This window comes from Drosophila melanogaster, chromosome 3L (genome assembly GCF_000001215.4).
Source record: "Drosophila melanogaster chromosome 3L".
In the NCBI taxonomy this organism is placed as follows: Eukaryota; Metazoa; Arthropoda; class Insecta; order Diptera; family Drosophilidae; genus Drosophila; species Drosophila melanogaster.
In genome coordinates, this window is record NT_037436.4 from 18441882 (window position 1) to 18466596 (window position 24715).

The 24715-nt window shown below is 36.9% G+C and overlaps 2 protein-coding genes and 2 long non-coding RNA genes across 5 annotated transcripts, besides 1 other annotated feature; all 4 read right to left on the reverse strand.

The window, feature by feature from the left end:
- Positions 1–14517: 14517 nt before the first annotated feature.
- Positions 14518–14919, reverse strand: lncRNA:CR44670 (long non-coding RNA:CR44670). The gene has a single exon (NR_124982.1). It is a non-coding gene; the product is annotated as a long non-coding RNA:CR44670 (long non-coding RNA).
- A 400-nt stretch (positions 14920–15319) lies between these two features.
- lncRNA:CR44671 (long non-coding RNA:CR44671) lies at positions 15320–15669 on the reverse strand. The gene has a single exon (NR_124983.1). It is a non-coding gene; the product is annotated as a long non-coding RNA:CR44671 (long non-coding RNA).
- A 1913-nt stretch (positions 15670–17582) lies between these two features.
- CG32196 (uncharacterized protein) lies at positions 17583–19143 on the reverse strand. Of its 2 annotated transcripts, NM_168764.3 has the most exons (4): positions 18988–19143; positions 18343–18465; positions 18055–18188; positions 17583–17995 (listed from the first exon to the last, which is right to left on the reverse strand). In NM_168764.3, exons 1-4 carry the CDS (start codon positions 18997–18999, stop codon positions 17677–17679), a joined length of 588 nt encoding a protein of 195 aa, NP_730334.2. In that variant the 5' UTR covers positions 19000–19143; the 3' UTR covers positions 17583–17676. The 2 variants fall into 2 exon arrangements, with proteins under 2 accessions (NP_730334.2, NP_001262014.1); NM_001275085.1 differs by lacking the exon at positions 18343–18465.
- A 932-nt stretch (positions 19144–20075) lies between these two features.
- CG4306 (uncharacterized protein) lies at positions 20076–21282 on the reverse strand. The gene is made up of 2 exons (NM_140781.4): positions 20838–21282; positions 20076–20659 (listed from the first exon to the last, which is right to left on the reverse strand). The coding sequence occupies exons 1-2, from the start codon at positions 21185–21187 to the stop codon at positions 20347–20349; spliced, it is 663 nt and encodes a 220-aa protein (NP_649038.1). The 5' UTR covers positions 21188–21282; the 3' UTR covers positions 20076–20346.
- Positions 21283–21818: 536 nt separating this feature from the next.
- Positions 21819–22221: a mobile genetic element.
- Positions 22222–24715: the final 2494 nt, after the last annotated feature.

Consider the following 24715-nt stretch of genomic DNA (forward strand, 5'->3'; position numbering starts at 1 on the left):
ATTAATTAAAAAGAAATGGCATGGAAATAAGTATCGTTTGAAAATCGCAAATCAAAGATTTGATAGAATTTGTTGATTTTGAAATAATATCCAATTTAAATGTAGTTGTTGAAAATTAAATTTTCTTCGTTCTTTGATTTATTTTGAATTGAAAATGTTGTTAAAGCATTAAATATTCTTAACTTCGATGACAAGGTCACGTACACACATTCGTGTATGTACTCACTGGAAGTGAGTCTCAGTTTTTCCATTTTCGGATTAATTTCCCAAAGTCTCTGCATTGTATCCAACGTATTGCCAATCGGTAGCAGCCATTATAGGGTATTTACCTTTCCAGAACGGATACAACAGAAATTGCAGCATAAAACGTTGCATCGTTCTCATCACAGGGGCACTTTGTTGCCTTCTGTGTGTGTGTTTGGCTGTCAGATTGATATTAAATTATATACCTTATTATCATTGCAGTGTTTGTTTTTGTTTTTTTTTTGTTTGCCAGCCATGTCAGAGGGGGCGTGGCATGGCAAGTCGTGTTTATTTACAGCTGGCAACAATTGTTGCTGAAATGCATTTCACTTTGGCGCACTTTGGAGGATGCACCTCAAGTCAAAGTCAAAGCCAGGACACTTCACATGTGGTTCCCCATTCTGCATTTATGGGTGGCTTCTGTTCTGTTTTGTTTTCTTGTGTAAACTGTTATTTTTCAAGGAGGTGGAAGGATACAAGAGCTTTATGCTTGATGGCTGCGCCCAAGTGACATTAAATGGCATCCACATCCTTCGACTTTCTCGTCTCTTCTCTCTTTATATCCCTTCGTAAAGTGACTAAAGTGGCAGCTTAAAGTTCCCCTGCATTTTAAAGATTTCCCATTCAGATGACGTATAAAATATTTATATTTCCAGCTATTTACGTATTTTTCCTTTATATTGACCATCAAAATAAATTGAAGTAATTTTAGTTCGATGCGCAAACTAAATGGGATTAAAGATTCGATTGTTGATTGCCTGGGCAGCTCTATTTGTTTATTTGTTTGTTTTGCTTTGGCTTTATGGGAGGTAGAATGCAATAAGCAAGTCTAAACCTTGGTTTTTCAATTCGAAAACGAATATGCGGACTTATTTATGCTTCAGTTGATCCAAATACGTTTAGGATAGGATTGCTGATGCAATTCTTTGATGTTGGTACAGGTTACTGTGCTAAATAGTAACTATGATTTATGACTTTAATCCCATTTTAAAGAATATAAAATTCTCTTTTAAACGACTTTTAGATCTGTAATATATAAAGTCATTCACGAGATAATTACCCCAGACCAAAACACTCGGTTTCTGGCAGTCTCATCTACCAAAAAACTGATGGCTAATCGCCACCATTGTCTACTTCAGGCAACCAAAAGTGCTGCACTAATTAACAAATTGATTTATGGAAATGAAAATGACAAGTCTCCGGGGACAAGAACCCAATCATCAGGGTAGAGTCGAAAATCTCTCATATGCAAATATTTTGGCAAAAAACAAAGCGGCAACAAAAATGAGGCACAACCACCCTACGGATGGACGAAAAACTTTGACTCTGCGGTTAAATCTGGAACTCATCCACCGCAGACAGACATTTAATTAAGGTGTCTTCATGGTTACAATCTCTGACTGAACTCGAGTGGCAAATGAGTCTAATTAATAACGAGGCATTTGCAGCATAATTCATTTGGCAGATGTAAACGCTTCTTTTCTAAGCGACGAAGTTGCCAAACTTTATTTTGGGTATGAGTAATTATTTCAAGGCGTTGCGTACAGATGCTTTTGGAAAGAGCATGCAAAATATTTATTTAAATATATTTTTGTGTTTTAAATCTGAAAATAATTACGTAGAATAAATTGGGTTCCGAAAATATTGCCTGGGTTGTGGCCTTTTTGAAACCACATTTGGTCATTTACTTTTTCCATTTTTCCTTACCCGAAAACTTCGCCCCTTTGTGTCAGGCTATTTTTCTTTGTGGTGTTACCATTTTGATGACTTAAGCCAGGCGTCTGTCTGACTTGAATTTATTGCCGGGGTGATATGTTTGTGCCTTGGTCCACCGTAATTTATGCAAATTATTTAGCACTTTCCGCCATCCACATTCCCTGGACACTACAATTAATTTCCAGGTTCAATCATGTAAACCAAAAACCTCCGGAAATGGTATTTATTTTTGGGTTGGTTTTATTATAATCGAATTTTAAGGATAAACATTGTGTTGCAAACTAAAGTAAATAAACATTCTAGCCCGGCCAAGACATCAAAAGCGTGTTTAATTTATGGTTCGTTAGGTCAGCCAATGGCTGTCAGCAAGTGGAAAGGCTTTTGTCTGGTCCCGAACCTCAATCCAAACCGTATGCAAATCAAATTGAGTATTCATCTTCGTCAGTTCTTGGACCCTTTTGCGGGTCCTTTGAGGTGTTGGCTTAAACACTAAATGGAAATTATACAAAAGGCAACTCAGGACCACTCCCAAGTTCCACCCCCCACCCAACGATGGGTCAGGAATAATTCCTTTTTGATTTCCCTCCCCCGCGTTGGAAAACTGTGGGAAAATGCTTACGACACATGTGAGACGAGTAGGAAAATTTATGTGTGTCCAGTTTGGTCATAAAAAAGGGACAACAAACTTAACTCTCTTCGTGGGGAGATGCAAAGCCATACAAAAGATACAATTGGAATGATTCTGCAAGGATCTTTGTGCGGTCAGTTCAAGTAAACATAAAAGGCGACAAAGTGCCACTTTGGTGCTTTCAACTTTCTTCCCCACTAGTTACTTTTAAATGATTCAATGCTTTCAATTGCCAAGTATTTCTTTTTTATTTTAAACTCCCAATGTTGAGGGTTGTTGACCGAACAAATGTCTGCTGGGCATATCAAAAAGCCGATTCGGTTGTTATTAAATGTTTTACGGCCCAACCAGACCAGGATATACAATGGAAATTTTTGAATTGTTGAGCTCCAAGGAGAGTTAATGTTATGGTGTACTTTTTATTGTCAGCTCAGCTTTTAATTTAAATGATATAACGAAATGTTTAACTTTATATGGTCATCCCGAAATGTACTTTGGGATATGTGAAATGTTTTAACAAGGAGGGGGGTGTACGCACAAAGCTGTGGGTTACATAAAATTCTCTTTAAAATTGTGGAACCGTTTTAAAGAAAATAATGTTTAATAATGTATAACAACGCACAAAAAGAATTCATTTTTGTACAATGATAAATTGATTTGTGTAATATATCTCTAAGAGTATTCTGAATTCCTTATTCTGTTTTCCTTACCTTGTTTCCCAATTTTCTTAAAAGTAATTCAAAGTAAAAGCAGAACATTAAAAATAATTTTTACGTTCAACTTTATTTGCAATATTCTTTAAATTGTATTTTTATTTATTTACGTCTATGGGGTTGTTTAAAAATGTTGCCGTTTTTCTTGCCCTCCCTTCTTTTTACTGGCTTATACTCGTATTTATTAGTTCTAAAAAATGTGGCTCGACTCGTTTAATTTTGTAAACCGAAGAGTTTTTGCACAAAACGTTTTTTAACAGCACATATAAATTTTCTTTGAAGGATTTGCTCGATGCAGAACAATTGGAATTTATGAAGGCTTCAATTTGGGGGCGTGCGCTGCACGAATCAAATAAATTTAGCGATCATAAAATTGTCTGCCAGCAAATCCATCCAATATATCAACATATTTGACTACCAATTACAGACACCTTCTCGTCGGCGTTTGGAGGTGGGAAAATTTTGTGACTCAACGCACATGATAATTTATCGCACATGCCTACATGAACACATCACCCCCTCGGAGTTACATGTTCTGTGGATGTGTGTGTTCCTGTGAGTATATTCATATTTTCCCCATATGACCATTGTCTTTATCCCTTTTCGGGGCTCAGACTTGGGCGATGATTTGCAGCCGCTGCCAGTAAATCAAGCCTGCAGTATTAGATCAGATCAGCAGCCTGCATGGATAATAAATGAATTGTTTATGGACCGACAAAGTGGGCAAAGCCATGTCCCCTGTCTCTAAATTTTCTTCGTCTCTACTTTTTTGATATACTGCGTCTTATATTGAGGAGACTAAGCTACCTACGTGAATCTGACGTGAAAATATCATTAGGAGTGCTTAAAAGTAACACGGAATTGTTAATATCTTTACGTTTAACACAAGACCCTTTTAATTAAATTCAAACTATATGAATAAAAAATAACTACAATTTTATAAAATTTAGAAATATTATTATTATATTATTATGGTCACGCCTGTAAAACGAAAATAATATTTTATAAGAGTTAACACGAAAAACCTTTATTAGTTTATTTGGATTTAATCAGTAATAATTTAGCATGCAAATATGCAAACGTCATTAAAGGGAAACGTGATTATTTTTTGAAAATTAAAAACTCTTGATTACTTCAAGTCTTGTAATGTAATGATCTGTAAGCTTTTATTGGAGGCTTATTCACACCGCCTCTCTTCATCGCCTTTTTTTTTATGTAATTCCCCACTTCCTAGCTTCAGTTTCGGATACCCCACAACGTTCAATCCTCATGTCCTGGCATCGCTGCCCAAAGGACAATTGTCAGGCGTTGCCTGTCATCCGTTTGTTGTTGTTTGTTTCTGGTTGCTGGCCACACGCCGCAGCCCAGTTCCTCAATTAAAAAGGGTCCTTCGACGGGTGGACTCAGCCATGTCCGGGCAAATACGTCCATTGACGGCAGAGAAAAGAGTTCAATTGATGCCTGACATATTCCTTTGTGCGCCGCACGCGGTGAGGGGATATGAAGGATATGAAGCAAATTGTCGAAATATTTTCAACTGACCAACAATTGAGTGGGTGGTTCAGAGGCAACGGTTTCCCACCTTTTCACGCTGTTGTGATTGGTTTTTGTCTAATGGAACTCGAGCGTGGCAACAATTTCATTGAATTGGATTTCAATATAGCACAAATATGTCTGTGAGTCTGAATAAAGGGCACCAATACCCTGGAAATAAAGCTAAATAAGGTTTCATTTGGGCTAAAGAAAAGTTATATCTTAACGTTTATTTTAAAACATAATTAACAACTCAAGAAATTACAAAAATGTTTGAATGTTTAGTCTAACCGACTTATATTAATAGTGAATAGATTTAATAAAAGGTTTTAATTTTAAGGTAATAGCACCAAAAAAAAATATAACACAAATAATACAAATAAAAAAGAACATAATTGTACGGTATGTGCTATTCGCCACACTTGATTATAGAATATTACCTTTTGATTTTTTCGAGGCTCCCCGTCGTAGACATCGTCGAGGCTGTATATGCATGTATGTACTTTCCTTTCACAATTCGCTGGTCATTAAAAGGGACACGTGCAGTGAGGCACGTGACCCGTGCCAGGTTTCCCTTGTTCTCCTGAAAACGAAACTCCGAAACTGGACCTGGGATCCCGGGGATCCTGAGACCTCTTCCATTGTTTTGGTCTAGCTTCCTTCCGTTTCGGTTTACGGGGCACTTGAGGAATATGTTTTACAATGATTAGTGTAAATATTTGAGGGCCAAACTGCTCACACACAGCACACAATGAGCTGAAATTGGGCCTCGAACCGAGAGGCATTTGTCGCTTAATTTTTGTACAAATACATTTCATTATATCGATGTTGCCCAGCGCGGTTTTGGTTTCACTTCCGGTCATGCGCCCAAAAGAGAGCCCATCATGTTAATTTGTTATTAATTGTGCCATGTTGATTTTTGTTTTGATTTCTCTTGGTGGCGGGGTCGGTAGAATCGGGAATGTGTGAAGTGAAAAGGGACACTCTGGGAAAATTTTCTCAATATTTATTATGTCCTTACTGGAATGTCTTATGTTATAAATTCTGCGTTTAAGCGAAGATATCTTCCGAAGCTTGCAGCTTCACTTACTCACTTATAATTTAAAATATAGATAAGGTTGAAATCCTTTTCTCTGGTTACAACTACTTTGGCCTGCAAACGATTGGGTTCCAACTTTAAAGCAATTTTAGACCATGCGGGCGTGTCGAATTTCCCGCAACTTGCATAAATTATAAAGCGAAAGAGCCTTTTGGATGGGAGCAGCTTAATCAACATCAGACACACGACCCACGTCGTAATCCCTTTACGATGAGCACCAGATCGAGCTGAAGGAAAGGGTTAAAAAACTAGGATGGGCCAAAAGGAGCGGGCGTGAAAAAAGAGCAACAATGTGGGAATCCCCTGCCACAGTTTGTTGCATGTTCTGAAGTATCTGCTGGATTCGGGGCAGCCCATCAATGTCAGTCATAAATTCATCACGCAAATCTGTTTTGCATTCGTGCGGTCACGTGACTTCATCCTCGGCATTAGATAATGTTTGACATTCGGGCATATTAATTGTTCAAATTAAAAAGATCTGCTGAAGCCTCTGCGGAGTGTGAACAAAGTGTTGTTGCCACAACAACTTGAGTCGAGGGCAGATGCGAGATGGTTAACTGGCGACAGAAGTGGGCCCACAACTATTGGCAATTAAGTTAATTGTGTAAACTTCAATTGTACGGCGAGCACCGCAGGATATCGTAGGCAAGTCTACGGGGTAGTTAGTATCGAGGGCAGATTTGGAAGTGGTAAAAAAAAAGAATTAACTTTGTTTATCGCAAGAACAGAGGCATGATCAATACAGTATGTATTATAAAGGTTTAAGCGCTTAAATTAATATATACCGGTTAAAACGAGCATTTCCTTTTTATAACTAAAATCTAACCATTTATTAATATTATTTTAACTGCTTATAACATTATATACTATATTATATATTATAACATTAACTGCTATAAAACATTTATAATTTGCTACACACATTTAATTTGCTTTAAAATAATGTAATGTACAAAATCTTATCCTATTTGGATTTTTTGTTCTAAGCGCGTTCTTTTCACAGTTTCAATTGTAGGACTTGCTTTTTCGTTGGCTTACCTGTTGACCTCCCCTCGTCGATTTTGTACATCCAAAATAAGCTGCTGCTCATTGTCCACAGTTTCGTTCCTCTTGCATAAGAGCAGACGATTTCTGGAACGGCATCAACAGCATCGAGGGCTTTACAGTCATCGTCAGCTGAATGTCAGGCGCAGCTTAGGCAAATAAATATATATATATATATAAATAAATCCTGGGACAAAGGACATTGCGCAACAGTGTGTGTGAGTCAGACATACAAAAACAAATAATTACAAGTAAAAATCGCTGCGAGTATAATGGAGCAGATAATGAGGTGAGGTCGGGATGTGGGGTTGTTCGAGGCCAGGACCAGACGATGCCAAGTCCCCGGCAATTAAACATTTTCAATAAAATTTACACCTGAGCTCATTTTAATTGAGTTGCAGGCGGTGGGTCTGCTCTTGAAAAAGGATCGGCAGGAGCAGATAAACTTGTTCTCTCGCAGAGTGAAGCGAGGTGAATTCGAGTGGAGCGGAGCCACTCGAATCCTTCAGATATAATTGCCCGGCCCGGGCAGAGATATTCAAGTTCAGTTCCCGGACTGTCTGTCTGCCACTTGAAAACCTCCTCCTTCTTATTCCAATTGATTTTTGCTTCAATGTAGTGGAATTGATTTGTGTACGAGTCGCCCCGCCCACTCCACCAAATTAGTTGCCATAAATAAAAAAAAAAAGAAAGGAATCCAAACCAGAGCGAACACAACACGGAAAAATTAAATAAGAAATTGGCAAAGAGCACGGAGCGGACAAGTGAAATATTTTTCTTATTTGGTTCGGAAATTTGCATAAATAAAGTTGCCATGACATCCCCGGGATATTGATATGATATGGAGAAGGTAGCCGCGGCTGGCAAATTTGCGTACGATTGCGTGATGCCCTAACTGATGGAGGGTATATTACAAAACAGTACCAGTTTGGGAAGACTGTTTTAGTATTTTTAATTGAGTATTTTTTTATTTGTCAAACTTACTAACAGTTGCGTTACAAACTTGTTTGAATATTATATAATTTACATTAATGTAATATGAATGAGAGGTTCTATGAGTTTTAAGTTTGCTAAATGAATCAACTTAGAATCAACTAATTAACTCGTAGGTTCTAGAGATTTTTCAACACCTTATAGAGCAACTAATATTCGAATTTCCGTTTGCCATCGTGCATCTCTTATGACATCGTGAAATTCTTGCCTCAATAAACATAAATTTGCACTGGCATTCGCACAGAGACCCCAATAACACACCCCTCCCCGAAAGTGTGTGCAACCCTTGGTGAACTATAAAAATTGCCAATAAGTTGATCCCCGGTTCCCTTGCCAGAAAATGGACTAAGGCGGTGGATGAGGTCCCGGAAAATGTTGTCGCATGCAAATTTGCTGCCTGATTTGTTCATTTTGTTTCAATTTTCGCTCGCCTCGATTTCCTTTTTCCTTTTGCGCCTCAATAAAGTCCTCTACGAGTGCATTCCGCAAATAATTGCAATGACTCGCTTCCCCAAACAAATAATTCGGCTGTGTGTGTGTGTCCTCCTGGTATCATTTTCTATTTTCTGATTTCGATATGGTAATTTTCGTTCTTTTTTTTACCAACTGCCTTTGGCCAAACATTTGATACTTGACAATGGGACTGGGGTCCTGCCTGCTGTCATTATTAGTATTTGACTCCCGTTTGAGTCTTAGCTGCCAAGTAATTGTAGTCAAATTGAAAAAAAGGAACTGAAGGCTATGATTGCTTGTCGTCAATTCAATAATTTGAGTATCAATTAAATACTTACTAAGTCTGTGCACATAATGGAAAAAAGTATATCTTATTGGAAAACGTATGAAGAAATAAAAACAAGTCGAAAAATAATTCATTTTAAAGAATCTTTTTAGGTGCATTTTAAGTGCAGAGATACGAATATTAAGGTCTTAGATATCAGAATAGGCAATTTATACAATTTTCATTTATTATTATGTTTTTAAAAATATGCACCTGCTAATCGAGCCTACCTCCGTCTCCAATCAGTTCAATTAAATTTGTGAACCCTTTTTTTCAGAGAAGAGAAACCCTCGTCAGTTTGCGAATTAAATTCAGCATGACATTAATTATATTTCAACAAATTTTAATAAGGCACCTCTAGACCGTGGTCGTCCTTCTATTTACGAAATATAATTCCGTTTTTTTTTTTTTAATTGCACCCGGAAGAAAGGAAAAAATTGTTAACAACTTCAATTAAATTATCAACTTTCAGCACGTAAAAGTCTCGACCGATGGGCGAAGTCAGAAAAAATTGGCCGCTGAAAAGTTTTTCGGGCGAGTTTTAACTCAATTTGACTGCGGCAAAGTTTTCCTTCTCCTCATTTTTCCTGGAAACGCTTAACGCGGCTTAATTGTGGTCACAGGTGCTGAGGGCGAAATTTTTATCGTTCTGTTCACAGTTTTCAAAAAAATTGTGTACTTACCCTGGATGGGAGGGTGGGTATCTGCAGATGGGAGGATGGCTCATTTCGTTTAAGACAATTTTTATGACCTTTACGACTATTTGCCGAGTCGTTGCATTGGATTGGTTTTGATTGCGTTTATGGCCCTAAGCTTCTTGGGCCAGAAATAAAATTCCTCAATTTATTTGTTTGTCTTAGCCACATAAAAAACGGGTCTTCACTTCGGACTGCTTTTTCGCGTAATTTGATCTTGGCTGCAACCCTTTTGATTCCTTCGTCGTGGAGGCCAGAATCCTTAGCGCGCTTTTCGGCGTTGCGCATTTTTTAATTGCTTGAAATTTAATATTTTTTGGCGAGTCTCGATGTTTGTTTTTTATTTTATATGCTAATTATGTTCGCATGCAACGCGAAGCAGTCTCTGTTTTTATCTTCTCTCACTCTCGTTGGCATTTTTTCCGAAAAGCCAATTATAAAATTTCATTTTTGCACTCTTCGCTTTTCAGTTTGTTATTGAAAATAGCTTTTGGCATTGGTAATCCGATAGCCGCAATTAGCAAGGCGAGTCCTGGGAGGTCAGACGAGATGAGAATTTAATAACAATAAGCAGATTGCCGGATTATTTTCACATAAGTGTAGCTTAAAATTAAAGTGATGGCATTCGAATTGTGAACATTATGCTCCGTATTTCAATGTGTTACATTTCAAGACTTGTGCGGATTAATTTAATTAGATTTCGATGAATGGGTGTAGTGAAATAAATAAATAAATAATAAATAAATTGAAAATAAATATTTAAGTAAATATTGTTTATTGTTTACAATATTAGCTAAATGAACTTAAATTTAAATATTCCCAAAAAGTCACAGGTCCCTAAGCCCAAGTAAAAGGTTGCAGTCGATGATCCTTAAAAATGCACACATCTATTTATATTTATGAGCTGGCCCGAGTCCTGCATCGCGAGTGCATTATAATTCAATAATTTCCGCACTCGCTTGGCGTCAGGATTTTTTAATTGGTTTTCAATAAGCGGGGCGTTGAAAAGGGGAGAGCGGAGGTCAGGATGTCCTGCGTGGAGCCTGTTTGGGTGCTGATAAGCCGCAGGATAATCATCGGCATGGCCAACGCGTTAAAATGCTGAAAAATTCATAGGTATGGAACTGAAATATTTACGATGCGAATTAAAAAGCGCGCTAATGCAATTCACTCGGCCAGCGCTAATTTAAATTTGTAAGTGGCCCTGCAATATGAGAAAATAAAAAATTTGAAAAAAGAGCAATGCAATTTGCATTTGGAAACTTCGGCCTAGTATATACCCTTTGAAAAGCATTTTATAACATCTTACACACGTTTTTTCTGTGATTAAATGTATACTACATTTTAACAAGTGAATATGAACTACAATATATTATATTATATGTTTTATCCATTTTAATAGCAAAGTGGAAAACGAAACTATGATGCCCTTCTAAAAATACCCCATATTTCGTCCTATAAAAGAGCAACGCATGGCTGCCGCTGACGACGTGTGGTATGCAACAAATTGTTGCATGGCCTTTCAAACTAATGTCCGTTGCTGCTTCCCTCTCTGTCTATCCTGTATGCTGCTCTCGCTCCTTCTCACTTGGTGAGCGGGCAACAATGTTGTGTTAATGTTTACACATGTCCATGACACGACCACAATGAACACGATTCCGGGAGCAGGCACCATTCCGGACCCATTTCCAGGCCAGTCCAGACCCTACACAGGCAGATTGTTTTAAATTTAGAATATTTTATATTATATAATATGAGAAGAAAGAGAATGGAAGAATATTCTAACAAATTATTTAATATTCTCAATGAAATGTAATAGAAATATAAAATATAAGATATAAAATATGATATTATATACATATGATTCTCAACACTAAATATTTTGAATACATAAGTATATAATAATATAATAATAATTATAATACATAATAATATAATAATTATTATAATATATAATAATATAATAATAATTATAATATATAATAATAATAGTACAATATAATAGTATATAATAATAATTATAATTTATATCCACTACATCCACCATTCTTGAACATAAATTGTTGACTTAAGTCAAAAAATCAAAATAAAATATAATGCAATAATATATAATCTTGTGCTTTTTTTTCACGGTGTACCTGGTCAAGCCAATTCAATCCAATCCAGTCGGGTCTGTCCATAAAGTGCATCAGTTGCGCTGCATTGCACTTTGGAGTTCCGTTGAGTTGAGCTGAGCTGAGTGGAGTGGAGTGGAGTGGAGTGCCTCGAAATGCACCGTGTCTGTTCGGGTGTCGATAGCAGGCCTTAATTAAAATTAACATTTTTTGCACAAAACTTAACAGGTCCTTTTTACATTGTGGGGCTATGCTTTTAGGCCAGAGTTAACTCGATTTGGGAGCCCAGGACACTGGAGCACCGCTGTGGATATGGCAGCCATGTGTGTTTTAGAGGGGCCGTCAAGTGTGCGTTATTGATGCGTACTGGATGGCCTTTGAGTGCATTTGCCGTTTTAATAGCCTGTGGATGTCAGGAGGGCTTCATTTTGTGGCAAGGCATATTCCGGTGATAGGGGAAAATTCCTAACGTGTCCTGGATTTAGGACTGGATAAACACGTTGGCGGGCATAAGTGTACTTTAGCTTAATGTGGCTTGACTGAGTACGGATTTTGTGCATTAATAGAATATTACACTATAGTCTTATTGAAATATTTATTTATATTTACAAAAATATCGAGCTGAATATATACATAAAAATTAAATTCTTATTTAACTTTAATTTGTATTGGGTGACTAAAAATGTATTTAAAAATTATTAATAATTAATAGAGCCTTTTGTTTTAATATATATTTATATTTTTTAATACTTAGTAAAAGTTTAAGAAACATTAATTTTGGCTCATCAACACTACATACGTGATATACTTATAATATTTGCTTTTTATGTGGTTTTCCTTAGTTTTAGATGTTAAACACTTGCAATAATCAATTGTATTCACAATGCACTTTTTACTTCTCTACAGTATTTTCATGTCAAGCTATACTGGGTTTTTCCCATAATCCGGGAAAACACAGCATTTATCCACAGAAGGCGAAAGCCGCGTATAACCGTATTTAATAACCAGCTCATATTTCCACATAGTTTATTTGACTTTTTGCGAAAATGCATTTCCGCGCCAGTCGCGAGCAGCCGCCGGCGTCAGGGGTTTTAACAGGTCTGCATGGGTAAATATCAATATTTACACCTTTAATTAAAAACGCTAACAAGGTTATTTAGTGTGTTATAGATGAGAAAGGGGGCAGGGGGATTGGCCAGGAAATCTGGCAGGAAGTCAGCCGTGGCCAACAACAGCGAAGCTTCGGTTACGACGTTTTTCCCTCTGTGTTCGCTTATTTTCGACCCTTTCAGCCGTTGCCGGAAAAGCTTTTAAGCGAAAATGCCAAAATGAAAATGTAAAATTTATTTTTCATTCACTTGTTTAACTTAACATTAATGCACTGTTTGCAATGCAGGCTCATTTGTGCGGGAGCATGACGAAGCGTTGTAAATGTATTCCAATATTAATCAAAGAGTGTACAAGCCTGCAGTCATGTATTTGTATTTTTCCCATTCTAGGCATGAAAATTGAAGGGTCAAGCTTGCATAGTATTACAACGAAAAGGACAATTATTAAGTTTTTGTTTCGAGGTGGAACCTTGCAAATTAAGCTCATATTATATGGTGAATAAAGAAAAAATTGTCTTATGAATTATTTTCTAAAGGTTTAAAGCGATTCTAAATGACACTTTTTTTAATTCAATTTAAAATTGTTTGAATGTTAAACAGCTATTGGAACCGTAATCGAAGGGAGCTTAAAAGGAACTAGTCATCCGTTGGTCAGCATTGCACTGCATTGTGTGCCTAAAATATTTGTCATATTGCACGTGCCACAAAAGGCTGCATCGCCGCCCACGGCGCGAGGTGGTGACATTAAAATCCTGGCTGCGCTGCATGTCGTTTAATTAAAAAATGCCCCAAAAGCATTTACTCAAACCCCAGGTTGTATTTAAAAGGGCAAAAAACCAGTGCAAGCATTGGTGCAGTAGGAAGAAGGGATGTGTGCATTTTAATGAAAACGGAAACCAAATAATCAGCAAGTGACAATCTCCTAGGGTGGTGGTCAAGCTCAAATGGAAAAGTACTAATGCACGGGAAAAAATCAAAAGGCACTGCAAATAAATTTTTGAATGTTATTATGGTTAAGATTCAAGCTTATAACTTGCCGCCCTTATAAAGACATTAGTAATAAATACTCTTAATTATTTAATTTTATATTATCAAAAGCCTTTTGTTTTTTTTTCGACATGAAGTGGGAATTTGTCCAGTGCGGCAGTGCGAAATGGGAAAAGTGCAACCCGTGGAGCGTATGAATTTAATGATTTAATCGCAGATCCCCGCCTCTATTGTGCCACGCCTTGTTGACACTGCATGCGTGTCAAGAGAATTTGTCAAAAAATGCAACCGCCGTTGGCAGCCTCAAGGGAAATTGGACAAAGCCAAGTGGACTTGGACCACGTGGAACGGAATTAGGGCTGCACTTGGCCAAGTTATTGACTTTGTGTCTCTGTCAAATCCTGGCATGTGGTCAACATTTAAGTGTAATTAATGCCCGCGGCCAGTCGCCGGTTGCATTTCAGCCGATCTCCTCCTGCGGATGCCGGAATATGAAAACCAAATATTGCGCTTAATTTGATTAGCGTGTCTGCGCCCAGATTCCGATTGCATTTTTCGGTTTTGTTTGTGCATCCCAGCCCGCGGCATCATTCGCTTCCGCCTATCATCAAAACGTTATTCATTTGCAATACTACAAATTTGGAAATATGATTTATTGTATTTCAAAGAACATTTGATTCTTTAGAGTAGTGCGCAGTTCTCCGTGCTAGGATATGTAAGGATATACAAATTTTTCAGTATTTTCCCTTCGGGATAGTTGACCTCTTCCCCCAGTTTATTCCTTTTAATTTTACCAGAAGGAGGCCGCTGATCGAAAGTGTTTCTGCTATGGAAATTAATAGTTTTCCAACAGCTGGAAACTTTTAAACACTTTGAACTGTTCGAGACGAAATGCAAATGTGCCATCAAGTTCAGTTCCTTTTCTTGGCTGATTTTCTTAGGCGGGCAAATTGAATTCAGCTTGGGTCCGTTGAAAGGTTTTCCATTTCCATAGTTTTCATTAACCCCCGCCAGTCCCATGGGGCCTTTGACGCCTTGTGTGTGAAGCATAATTACAGGGACTAGGCAAGTTCTTCAATTAAAATTTATTTGGCTTTCGGTGGGGGATGGAAATGTGGTAAGTGTGTGGGTTCTTTTTAGTTTTCATGTCAAATCGGAAAAGTTTTGGACTCGCTTCGATGCGGTTATGTGCGCTTTTTAATCCTTTGTGCCACTGACAAGCCAATTAATGATGATTTGTGGTCGCATTGTGCAAACGACTTGAAATATTCTGGAACTACATCATATAGTTAAATGGCTTAAATGAAAAACGTAGAAAACTTATTTATTTTGATTACAACAAATGATTGAAGTGGGAAAATTAATCAATTTATACATATACATATGTGTTTTAAATAAGGGCTCTGACGAGCGATCAACGAACTGATAAAAAGATATTTACTTTTCAAGTTATAAAATTTATTTCTAGAAAATATATTTGCCACAAGTGATGTTCACAATTTTTTCACTTAGCCCATTTGTTTAACTTTTTGCATATTTAACACATTGTTTTCCAGCATTTTGCTTATTGTTTTAAAGCTAAAAAAAAGCCCTGTGGCCATATCGAACACACTCTCACACTTAAGTGTCCAACAGAAAAAGGGAAAAAAACTCGGTGGCAGTCATAATGATGACACACTTACCACATAAACCGCACGCACCACATATAACCACCACCGAAACCGGATCCAACTCAGAGTGTTGCAAGCCACCCACCGGGGCTGGGGCATAAGCGCCATAGAGCAGGGAAAAGCGCCGAAAAAAGGGTTGGCCGGAATGGGGAAAGGCTTGCCACTAAAATGCACGCTAATGAGTTTCAATTACGACCAACTGACAAGATGGGACGCTCTGGAACAGTTTTTATTTTTATTGACATGGCATTTGGGCTCCGCAGCCTCATTTCCCCGGTTGTTTTCGGTGTCGTCGCTTCTGTTGTCAATTTGCGTAAAATTTTTGTCCTTTTTTGAGTGTTTGCTTGTCGCTACTTTGATTGAAACTAAACGACGAGCTGAGCTCCGGCTGAAGGTGTGGGACGGAGGGGTTGGGGATCGCGAGTGCTTGATTTTAATTAAATTCCCATTCCCGCAGAATGCGCCACAAGCAGCTGAGCCTCATCGACCTCTCGTCCTGTGTCCTCAATGCCCGCTGCTCTGCGTCTGTTTGTCACTTGTCATCCTGATTTCGGGATGCACTGCAGTTGGAGTACTTGGACTATTAAATCGCATTGGTGTTGGGACTGTTCTTAAAAAATGTCAGGTATTTTACTCCAATTGTTATTGTATTTACAATTGGTTTACCACTTTTAACCTCCACCTTACTTTTTAGTGGATAGAATCAAATCTAATTGTGGTTAAAATACTTGTGTAAAGACGGCACTTAATCATAGTAACTAAATTTATTAAAACCAAAGTGCTTTATTTCACCCACTATTTTATACTTCGATGGTACACTTCCAATAAGGTGTATAGAAGCAACCATTGCAAACCTTGTTTTTTTTTTTTAAATCGTAAACTTTTATGATTACAAGAACGCCAGGGCGTTTGTTGTTATTTGTGTCCCTGCTCCTGGTGTCCTGGATCCTGGTGTCGTCGTTTACTTTGTGGCCTGAAGTCGGTGTTGCCATTGGCACATGTTACAGCAACCGAGACTCGTCTAAATGGTTATGGCGCCGAGCATTTTAAATAATTAATGGCCGAGCTGAGAACGAGTGGAGTACAAGTGCACATCGCACTCAAATTCAAAGTCAAGCCAAAGCAGGAGCTGCCAGCTCGTCGGAGGCGCCACAAATGTAATAAAAATGTTGGGCCAAAACTTTGACCAAGAAGCCGACAACGGAGCAGAAGTTTTCCGACTTTGGCTTAAAATCGACTCGACTGCATTTCAATTCCCAAACGATTATAAACTACCGACCGTTTGCAAATTTAATTTACAACTGCACAAAGTGAACAAACCGCAACAAGAGCTCGGAAACGAAGTTTTTACTTTGTTAAAGTCAGAGGGCAGACTTTTATTTGCCACCTACACAACAACTTTTGCTCGAGGGTCAGCTGCCAGTTGGTGCAACTGGAATTAGCTGCTAACTGGGAAGTATATTTGCACTGAAAAGAAAACATGCAAATGACAGAAATATTTTTTTGAGCTCATAACATTTATGCAATTAATTTTTTCTTTTATAAAAAATACGTTACATAACGTTGAAAATTTATATTTTTTTTTAATCTCTGCAAGATCTAGTTCCTTTTAAAATTGTTTGTACTATATATTTACTATTACAGCATAACTTCCAACACTAAATTTTATACTAAATTTTAATTATATTCATCGAAAGGATTTCTCATTGTGTGAGGTATATAGAGAAAAGTTTGCCAGAAACAGGAAATTATGTTTATTATTACTTTGGCACACACAATTCGGACGCCAAGTGGCCAAAAGCTTTTCCCCGAACAATATGCAAATTTGCAGCAGCGAAAGGTGCTAAAAGGGCTCTGAAGAGGAGTGCCTCAACTCTTGCCGAAAACTTCAAATTTAAATTAATAAGACAGCAGCCGGGGATCGCCCAGTGGGATAAGCTTCGTTAGCCTCGTGGAACATCATCATCAGAAGCAGCGTCTTTTTCCTTGGAGTGCTCACTAAATTGCACTTTAATTGCACTTTAGGCGAGAGCCAGTCGATGGCCAAAACTCAAAACTTTTGTTTCCCTTTTCACTGCGAAAATTTTCGGCCATTGTCTGAATGGGGTGCAGACGGGAAATTGGCAATCATCATAAATAAGTGATTCAAATTAATTAAATTCAGCTTTGCGACAAAAGCTTTTTTCTGGAGACCGGTAATCAAAGTCTTGGTAAAGATTTCTAAACGTTTAAAAGAGGCAAGGAGTAAAAAACATTTAATAGTTTAAAATAATTCATATTATAAATCATAAATATTTAATGAGAGGTTTTCATTTTAATACATTTTACCGCCAGGAAAACGAAAGCTCTTCTGATCAACTAAGTTGCACTTTATCCAATTCAAGTTTTGCCTCCATGGCTGGCACTTGTTTGCCATTGTGCTTGATCCCTCTCAGCCATTCGATGTATTCATCCGGGACTCCGGATTCCGTAGCTCCTTTCACCAAAACTTTAAGGTACGTTTGCGAAGGCTGTCGATCGTGTGGAATAATTTCCTGGCCACCTCCAGCATGGAGGTCTGTTTGAGGCTGATTTGTCAAGTGATATGCACGACAGGTAATGCTTGAATCAGTGTTCAACAGGTGAACGGGAACACTAATCGGAACATATACGCCAGCGGGCACACTCTCCTGACTAAGAAACATGGAAAATTTTATATTTAAAAAAAAAAAAAACAACGGAGCAAAACCTACTCATCCAAATCCTTTAGGTTGCACATATCAATCTCCCAAATGGCTCCGTACACATGTGATCCTTGAGTGGGTACAATTGTAGCGGGAGCGCCTAGCCAATTTTTCGATCCAGTGTGAAAGTCTAACCGAAAGTTCTATGAAAAAAGCAGTACAAATTTAAGTCCAAATTTAAGAAGAAATATTCGGCATTCTACCATCGATAGTTAGTTTTGTTAGTGTGTCGAAAATGTCATATTCGTTATAAACAAATTTAACTTAAAACAACAAAATTTGTTAGTTCCTGATTACCTCTAATTTACCGACACCAATCCTCTTTGCAGTTGGATTTTGTATATGAATCCGACTGGCTAGCATATTGCTACCGAAACCGAAATAAAAGAAAGTAGTGGCCATAGTAGTAAAATGGTGAAGCTAAAAATGGTATAAAAGTAGAAGGAAAGCTTGTTTTATTAAATATTCCAAAAATAAGTTGAAAATTTGAAAGAAAAAAAAGCTACCACCACTCACAAGTTTTAGAGGCACTGGTCATAAGACAGCACCTCCAAAACTTAAAACTGCTTGTTTCGCAAGCTCGTGAACAACAAGCAGTGCTGATAGTGGTTGGTGTATTGGATAAAATGTAATTGTATAAATGTAAATATAATGTATAAAAGTATTTTATAGCTCAATTTTTATTGTTTAAATCTAACATTTCACAAAATACAAATGAAATATATACAAAATTTATAAAACAAGAGCTTTTTTAAATAGTTCTTTTAGTACGCCTCAAGCCGAATAGCCCAGCTGTTAGAAAAGCTTATTCTAGCTGAGCTTTTAAATCGTAAATCAAGTCAGCTGTTCACTTTAATAACATTTCTTTCATTATTTTATTTTGTCCCACTTGGTATTCTCACTCATATTTTACACACAAAAATTCGTTATAATCTCACTTACTTTTAAATTCATGAAAATAAAACACGTCAACACTTCAAATTAAACAGAAACTTGTGTACACTTTTAAGACACACGCACAGATTGTAGGGAAATGTCATTGACAAAATGATAACATCTTTTTGTAGAGCTACACTGCTCGGCAAGTTTCCTATCGATTACGTGGTTAAACAGATAGCAGCTGCTTTGTCTAAACTCTCGATTGTAGGGATGGACATGCCGTCTATGGCTTTGTTAATACGTTATTAATTAAATATTTAGTTAATTAAATATTTGTAGTAACAAAACTATTTAAAATCGTTTGGAATTGAAATTTAAAGTAGCTTGAATCAAAACTGTGTATATTGAAAATTATTAATAAATAATTTAAGAAAATATGCAGATAAGTTTTTAAATTCGCTTTTAATATGTTGTCCAAAATTTTTTGATATCTAGAGTTTAGTTTGAATTGGCTTAGCTTCTTTAAATTTTCGTACGGTGTAAGTGGTTTGAAGCTAAATAAATGACTGGGAACAGCCTAGAAGCTAAAAATGTGAACATAGTTGAAAATATCAATTCATATTTGATTAGTGCAGACACATTTCAGACGGGCAATTGCAAATTCATTATAAAGATAACTTCTCTAGGAATGCTTTTGAAGAGTACGCATTTTACTTACATTCCAAAAATATCCCATTGTTGTAGCTAAACTAGTTAAGTTTCTTTACATTACATTCTGAGATAATAAAACTTAAAATCAAAATACAAGATTTCTCTAATGATTACATGGATCTCTATTCTCAAAATTCACTGCCCTAACTTGATCGTCTATCGTTTTAAATGAAAAAGCTTTGCGAGTTTCTTGAATGCTGCGAAAAGTTAATCAATTTAGTTTCGTTCAGAACAAAAACAAATAAAAATGAAACATGATCAATTTCGATCAGTTCGAAAACTAACTACACAGTAGTTGGACCTGTTTTCAGTGCTTAAAATTTTCGCTTGTCTAATCAATTCTAATGATCTAATGAACCACTGACCAATTTTTTCCCACAGCCATCATCATTCGCTGATAATTTAATTGTGAATTTGTGAATTCAAAAAATGACAAATGCGGCACAAGAAGACATTTATTGGTAAAATAAAACTAAAATGGATTTAAGCGATTTATTTCGCGTAGCAATATTACATGGCACAATTTGAATGTTATTACAAAAGATTCAAAGATTCATTCATTCATGGCTGCAGTGTAACAATAAAGACGATAATTTAGTTATTAAACGTATTGATTAATATTGTATTATTTAGGTGAATCTCCACATATTTTCAGAAATCTTTGATAAAAATGTCAAAGGCACTATGAAATTTATTTAATGTTTTGATTACTTAAAGGGTTACCCCTCCCAGTTCCAGTTTTCGTTCCAGATAGGAGTTAACTTGTCCATTATGCTTAATGCTCCTCAATCGCTGAACATAATCCTCCGGAACGGAGCTCTCAATAGCGCCTTTAACGAGACATTGCAGATATGTTTTCGAGGGCTGTCTGGATAAGGGAATGGAGTCCTTAGGCAGTTCGTACAGATTGCTCTCTGGCTGCTTGGTCAGTAGATAAGCTCGGGCAGGAGTTGATTCAGATTCCCCATGGAGTTTTACGTAAACGGTGCGAGGCTCATAAATGCCTTGACTAACGCCTTCTTGACTGGAAAAAGTATATAATTGGGAGGCATTATAAATCTAAATAAATTAAGCCGTCCTAAGAAATATAGATCCTCGTAATTGGTTTACACGCTCAAGTGATTTTATAAGACACATTTTATAATAGCAGTACAGCGACAATGGAACCTATCAAGACGGCATATACTATATCGTAGACTTACCTGTCTATATCCGGCAGATTACTTAGATCGATCTTCCAGAGGGTTCCCCAGACATGATCACCCTGGGTGGGAACGATGGTGGCCACAGAACCGCTCCAACCGGCTGATTCCAAGGCAAAGTCCAATCGATAATCGGGTAGCAGGGCCGGACCAATTCTTACCGCCGAAGGGTTCTGGATGTGAATTCTCTTGATCAGCATATTGCTTCCGAATCCAAAGTACAGGAACTGGTCACCTCGAATCTCTGGTAGATTCAAGGTGGAATTTAAACCACTGATGCTGTGGCAATTTCCTTTGGGGAGAGCTACCAATAGGCAGCTTAGAACACCGATAAGACACTCGTAGTTCATTCTATAAATGTATACCCGTATATATGAATATATTTATTTAGACTTGACAGCTCCAAGCGATACGATCTGCCTTCAGGTTGAACGTCTACTGAGAGCATATTTGTGCACCAGAGGGCTGCATAACACCATTCTCTTTGTCCATTCGTTATACTTCGTATTCAGAATACATGTCATTCAGTTGGTCCCGTTCTTTTTGCGTTCACTTCGTATATATTCGGCGATCGAAATGAACTAACTGAATGTGTTCAAAGAATGAATGAAGCCAATGAATTTTCAATAGTAATTCAGAGTGCTTAAAATTCTTCATGTTGTCATTGAGTAAAATGAGTTCGGACAGCGCGAAGGTAAGTCGAAGTTTGTGTTTTATTATGTTTATTTGTATTATTATGTACACTAGTCGGCATACTTATGCGTGCGTCTTATACGTGTGCGTCTTATTTAACAATATTGTAAAATAAAATATATAAATTATTTGTTATATGCGTAGGGGCCTTTATTTTGTGTATTGATAGTCTTTTGTCATAGATATCATTATTCTGACAAGATTTGAACTTTTCAAGTTATTGCCTCTCGTTATTCAATTCCTAGCTGGTCTTACGTTACGCGATATTTCCTAAAATATCCTAAAATCGCACAAAACAGTCACGCTCACACTTTTGAAAAACGTGTTAATATTTTTCATACTTGCATTATTCTGGTAAATTTCCATCAATTTGCAAAAAAAAAACTCTTTGCCACGCCCACTCTAACGCCCTAAAAATGACAAAGACTGCCACGCTCACATTTTTGAAAATTTTGATATTTTTCATGTTTGGATATTTTTTCATAATTTAATTAGTCTTGTGAATTTCTATCGATTTGCTAAAAAAAAAACGCCCTAAAACCGCACAAAACTGTCACGCCCACACTTTTGAAAAACGTGTTAATATTTTTTCATATTTTTATTAGTTTTGTAAATTGTTATCGATATGCCAAAACACTTTTTGCCACACCCACTCTAACCCCAACAAACCACCCAAAATTATCACGCCTACCCTTTTTGAAATAATAGCATCAAATATATATTTTCAATTTGCAGCGTGAGAGGATTCGGTTCTTATATTAAGTGACAATTATACTTCCTTTATATTTGCTTCCTTTATTTTTTTTTTAATTTCGGTTGATTAAGTTCTCTAAGTAGATTTTAGTTCCTTTTATAAAGTTTCACGTTGGTTTAACTTAAAAAAAACGGGTGCCCTTAATGTTTACATAACAATTTTACCCTTAAAAAAATTTTTTTAAATCATAACAAAGACATGGGCAACGACCGTCACCAAAAACCATACCGTTTGGCTTTCGATTTCAATATTTGTGACATGATGGGTAACATATCATGGGAAAAGCACAATTTGCTTATGTTTGTTCGGGTTGCCGCAGTGACAGCCGTTTGTTGCGCGAATATATGCGAATGCATTTAAAATGATTTTTGCGATTTTATTGCGGAATTCGTTGCACGTTTTCTATGGATGTTGGTGGGGCTTGCGGCGGAACTCTGGCCAGTTTGACATGGTTTCTGGCCAAAACTGAAACCAGATCGCATCAGAACAGGACAAGCGACACGAGTTGGTGAGCTAAGAGGTCTGGCATGGTCGTCATGACAACATAACTTTGTGTTGATTTATGCGATTTTAACTGCGAGTGCCAGGTGGTGCCATTAATTGTACATAGTCGATTAATGAAATTTTGAAAACTATTTATTTAGCGTTATATACAATACAATTTTACATAATTTTCTAGTAATATATTTAGAACTTTAAGGCTGCAGTATTATGAATTTGTAATGCATTGTGAGGTCTATGTTTATAGATAATATGAAAATTTCGAATTATTTTTTTTAGTTCAATTTATATAAATATAAGTGGATTATAACATACATTTTTGTTTTACCATGCAAGTAATGTATTGTAAAAGCTTTGCTTACTTCAGATTAAACCGTTACAGCCACTTGAGAAGGTCACTTAACTTGGTTAATTTATGGGCCAACTTACCGCAAATCATTCAATTGGCTGCCTTTTCTCAGACCTGATGAACAGAAACAAAAACAGGCGCCAGCATAAATATTCATACTAGCGTTTTATCCCGAAGGCTCATTCAAGCCGGTAAATCCTTGTCATTGTCCTCGTATCGTGGCTGATTTTCACGCACACATGAGCACATAGAGAGCACAAATGATCAGAGCATCGTCATCATCATCATTTCCCTCATAATCAGCATTACCATTATTATCAGTGGTATTCATGGCAAGCACACAGAAAACATACATATACATTTTTACAGTCAAAACTTATATGTGATATCAGAAACACTGTCAACACCATGGCCAAACTTATAGATACTCGATGCGTAAGTTATTTGAATATGCCGCCATTCAAGGTTTTCCGTGCCAGCGGAATGACAACTGCGGAGTCATCATTTATTTCATGCACCTGCCGCTAGTTTTTGCCATGTAAATATCGCGCATCAAGTGTCTTTCGTTACTTTTTCAGTCGTAAAAATAACATGCACATACAGACAGCAGACATATGTATGATAAATGGATTTTCCGCCCCACGACCTTTGGTTGTCGCATGCAGGACTAGGCTGCCTTTTCTCTTTTCTCGTTCGCTTTCTTCATTTAAAGTTGCCGAGCGAAAGTTGAACGCTTTTATGCAAGCATACGGGGCGTATACGCATTCAAAACTCAAATATCTGTGCATAAGCATATTTTATGTCCTCGGTTCTTTTGAGCAGAGAATCCGTCATAAGTTTAATGGCTTCGCTGGATGATAAATAACGCTAGCGTTGATTCAGCAAATTGCATATGCATAAACATTGTTTTTTAAAATAGCCTATTTAAAAAATGTATATAAACATTGAGCATATAGAACTCCAAAATGTTAATTAGTATGATATTGTGATACTACGTTCGCGTTTCAATTAAGTTGGATATTAGATTAATTGTTCTGCGCTCGGAATTTCAGAGTACTTACCATTAAAAGTGCAGTTTAAGCAAATTAAATATTTAACAAAGCGTGAATGGATCAATTAACTGAATTTCCGCAGTGAGGCAAATACCGAAATGCTGTTTGCATTTCATTTATATGTTTTTTGCACAGTTTAATTAATTTTTAATGTTGCGCAAAGACAACAACGAAAAATCAAACTGAAATTGTCGATTTATGACTATTGTTGTAGGGAACGAGGACCGCAAAGGATTCACAACGTGTCCTGGTAAAACTGGGCGCTCTAGTGGATGTATCTATGAAATGAATTCCCAACAAGGCCTAACACGAGTCTGCCATTAAAATGATTGAGCCGCAAACCAAAGAATCCACAACAAACATCCGCCCAAATTGCCAAGTAAACGGATTAAATTTCCGATTTCCGATATGAAAAGCAAAAAATTGAAATAGGATTTGCAAAAGCTTTCAAATGCTCTTCAGACTTTGTATCATTTATTGGGAAAGTCGGGCAAATTGTTTTAAAATTGTCTTATAGACTACTAACTAA

Coding starts and splice junctions, on each gene's coding strand:
- CG4306 (NM_140781.4), bottom strand. CDS start 21,187: ATGAACTACGAGTGTCTTATCGGTGTTCTAAGCTGCCTATTGGTAGCT. Junction 20,660..20,837: donor AATCTGCCGGATATAGACAG/GTAAGTCTACGA, acceptor TACTTTTTCCAG/TCAAGAAGGCGTTAGTCAAG.
- CG32196 (NM_168764.3), bottom strand. Junction 18,189..18,342: donor TTGGTGTCGGTAAATTAGAG/GTAATCAGGAAC, acceptor CTTTTTTCATAG/AACTTTCGGTTAGACTTTCA. Junction 17,996..18,054: donor AACCTAAAGGATTTGGATGA/GTAGGTTTTGCT, acceptor CATGTTTCTTAG/TCAGGAGAGTGTGCCCGCTG.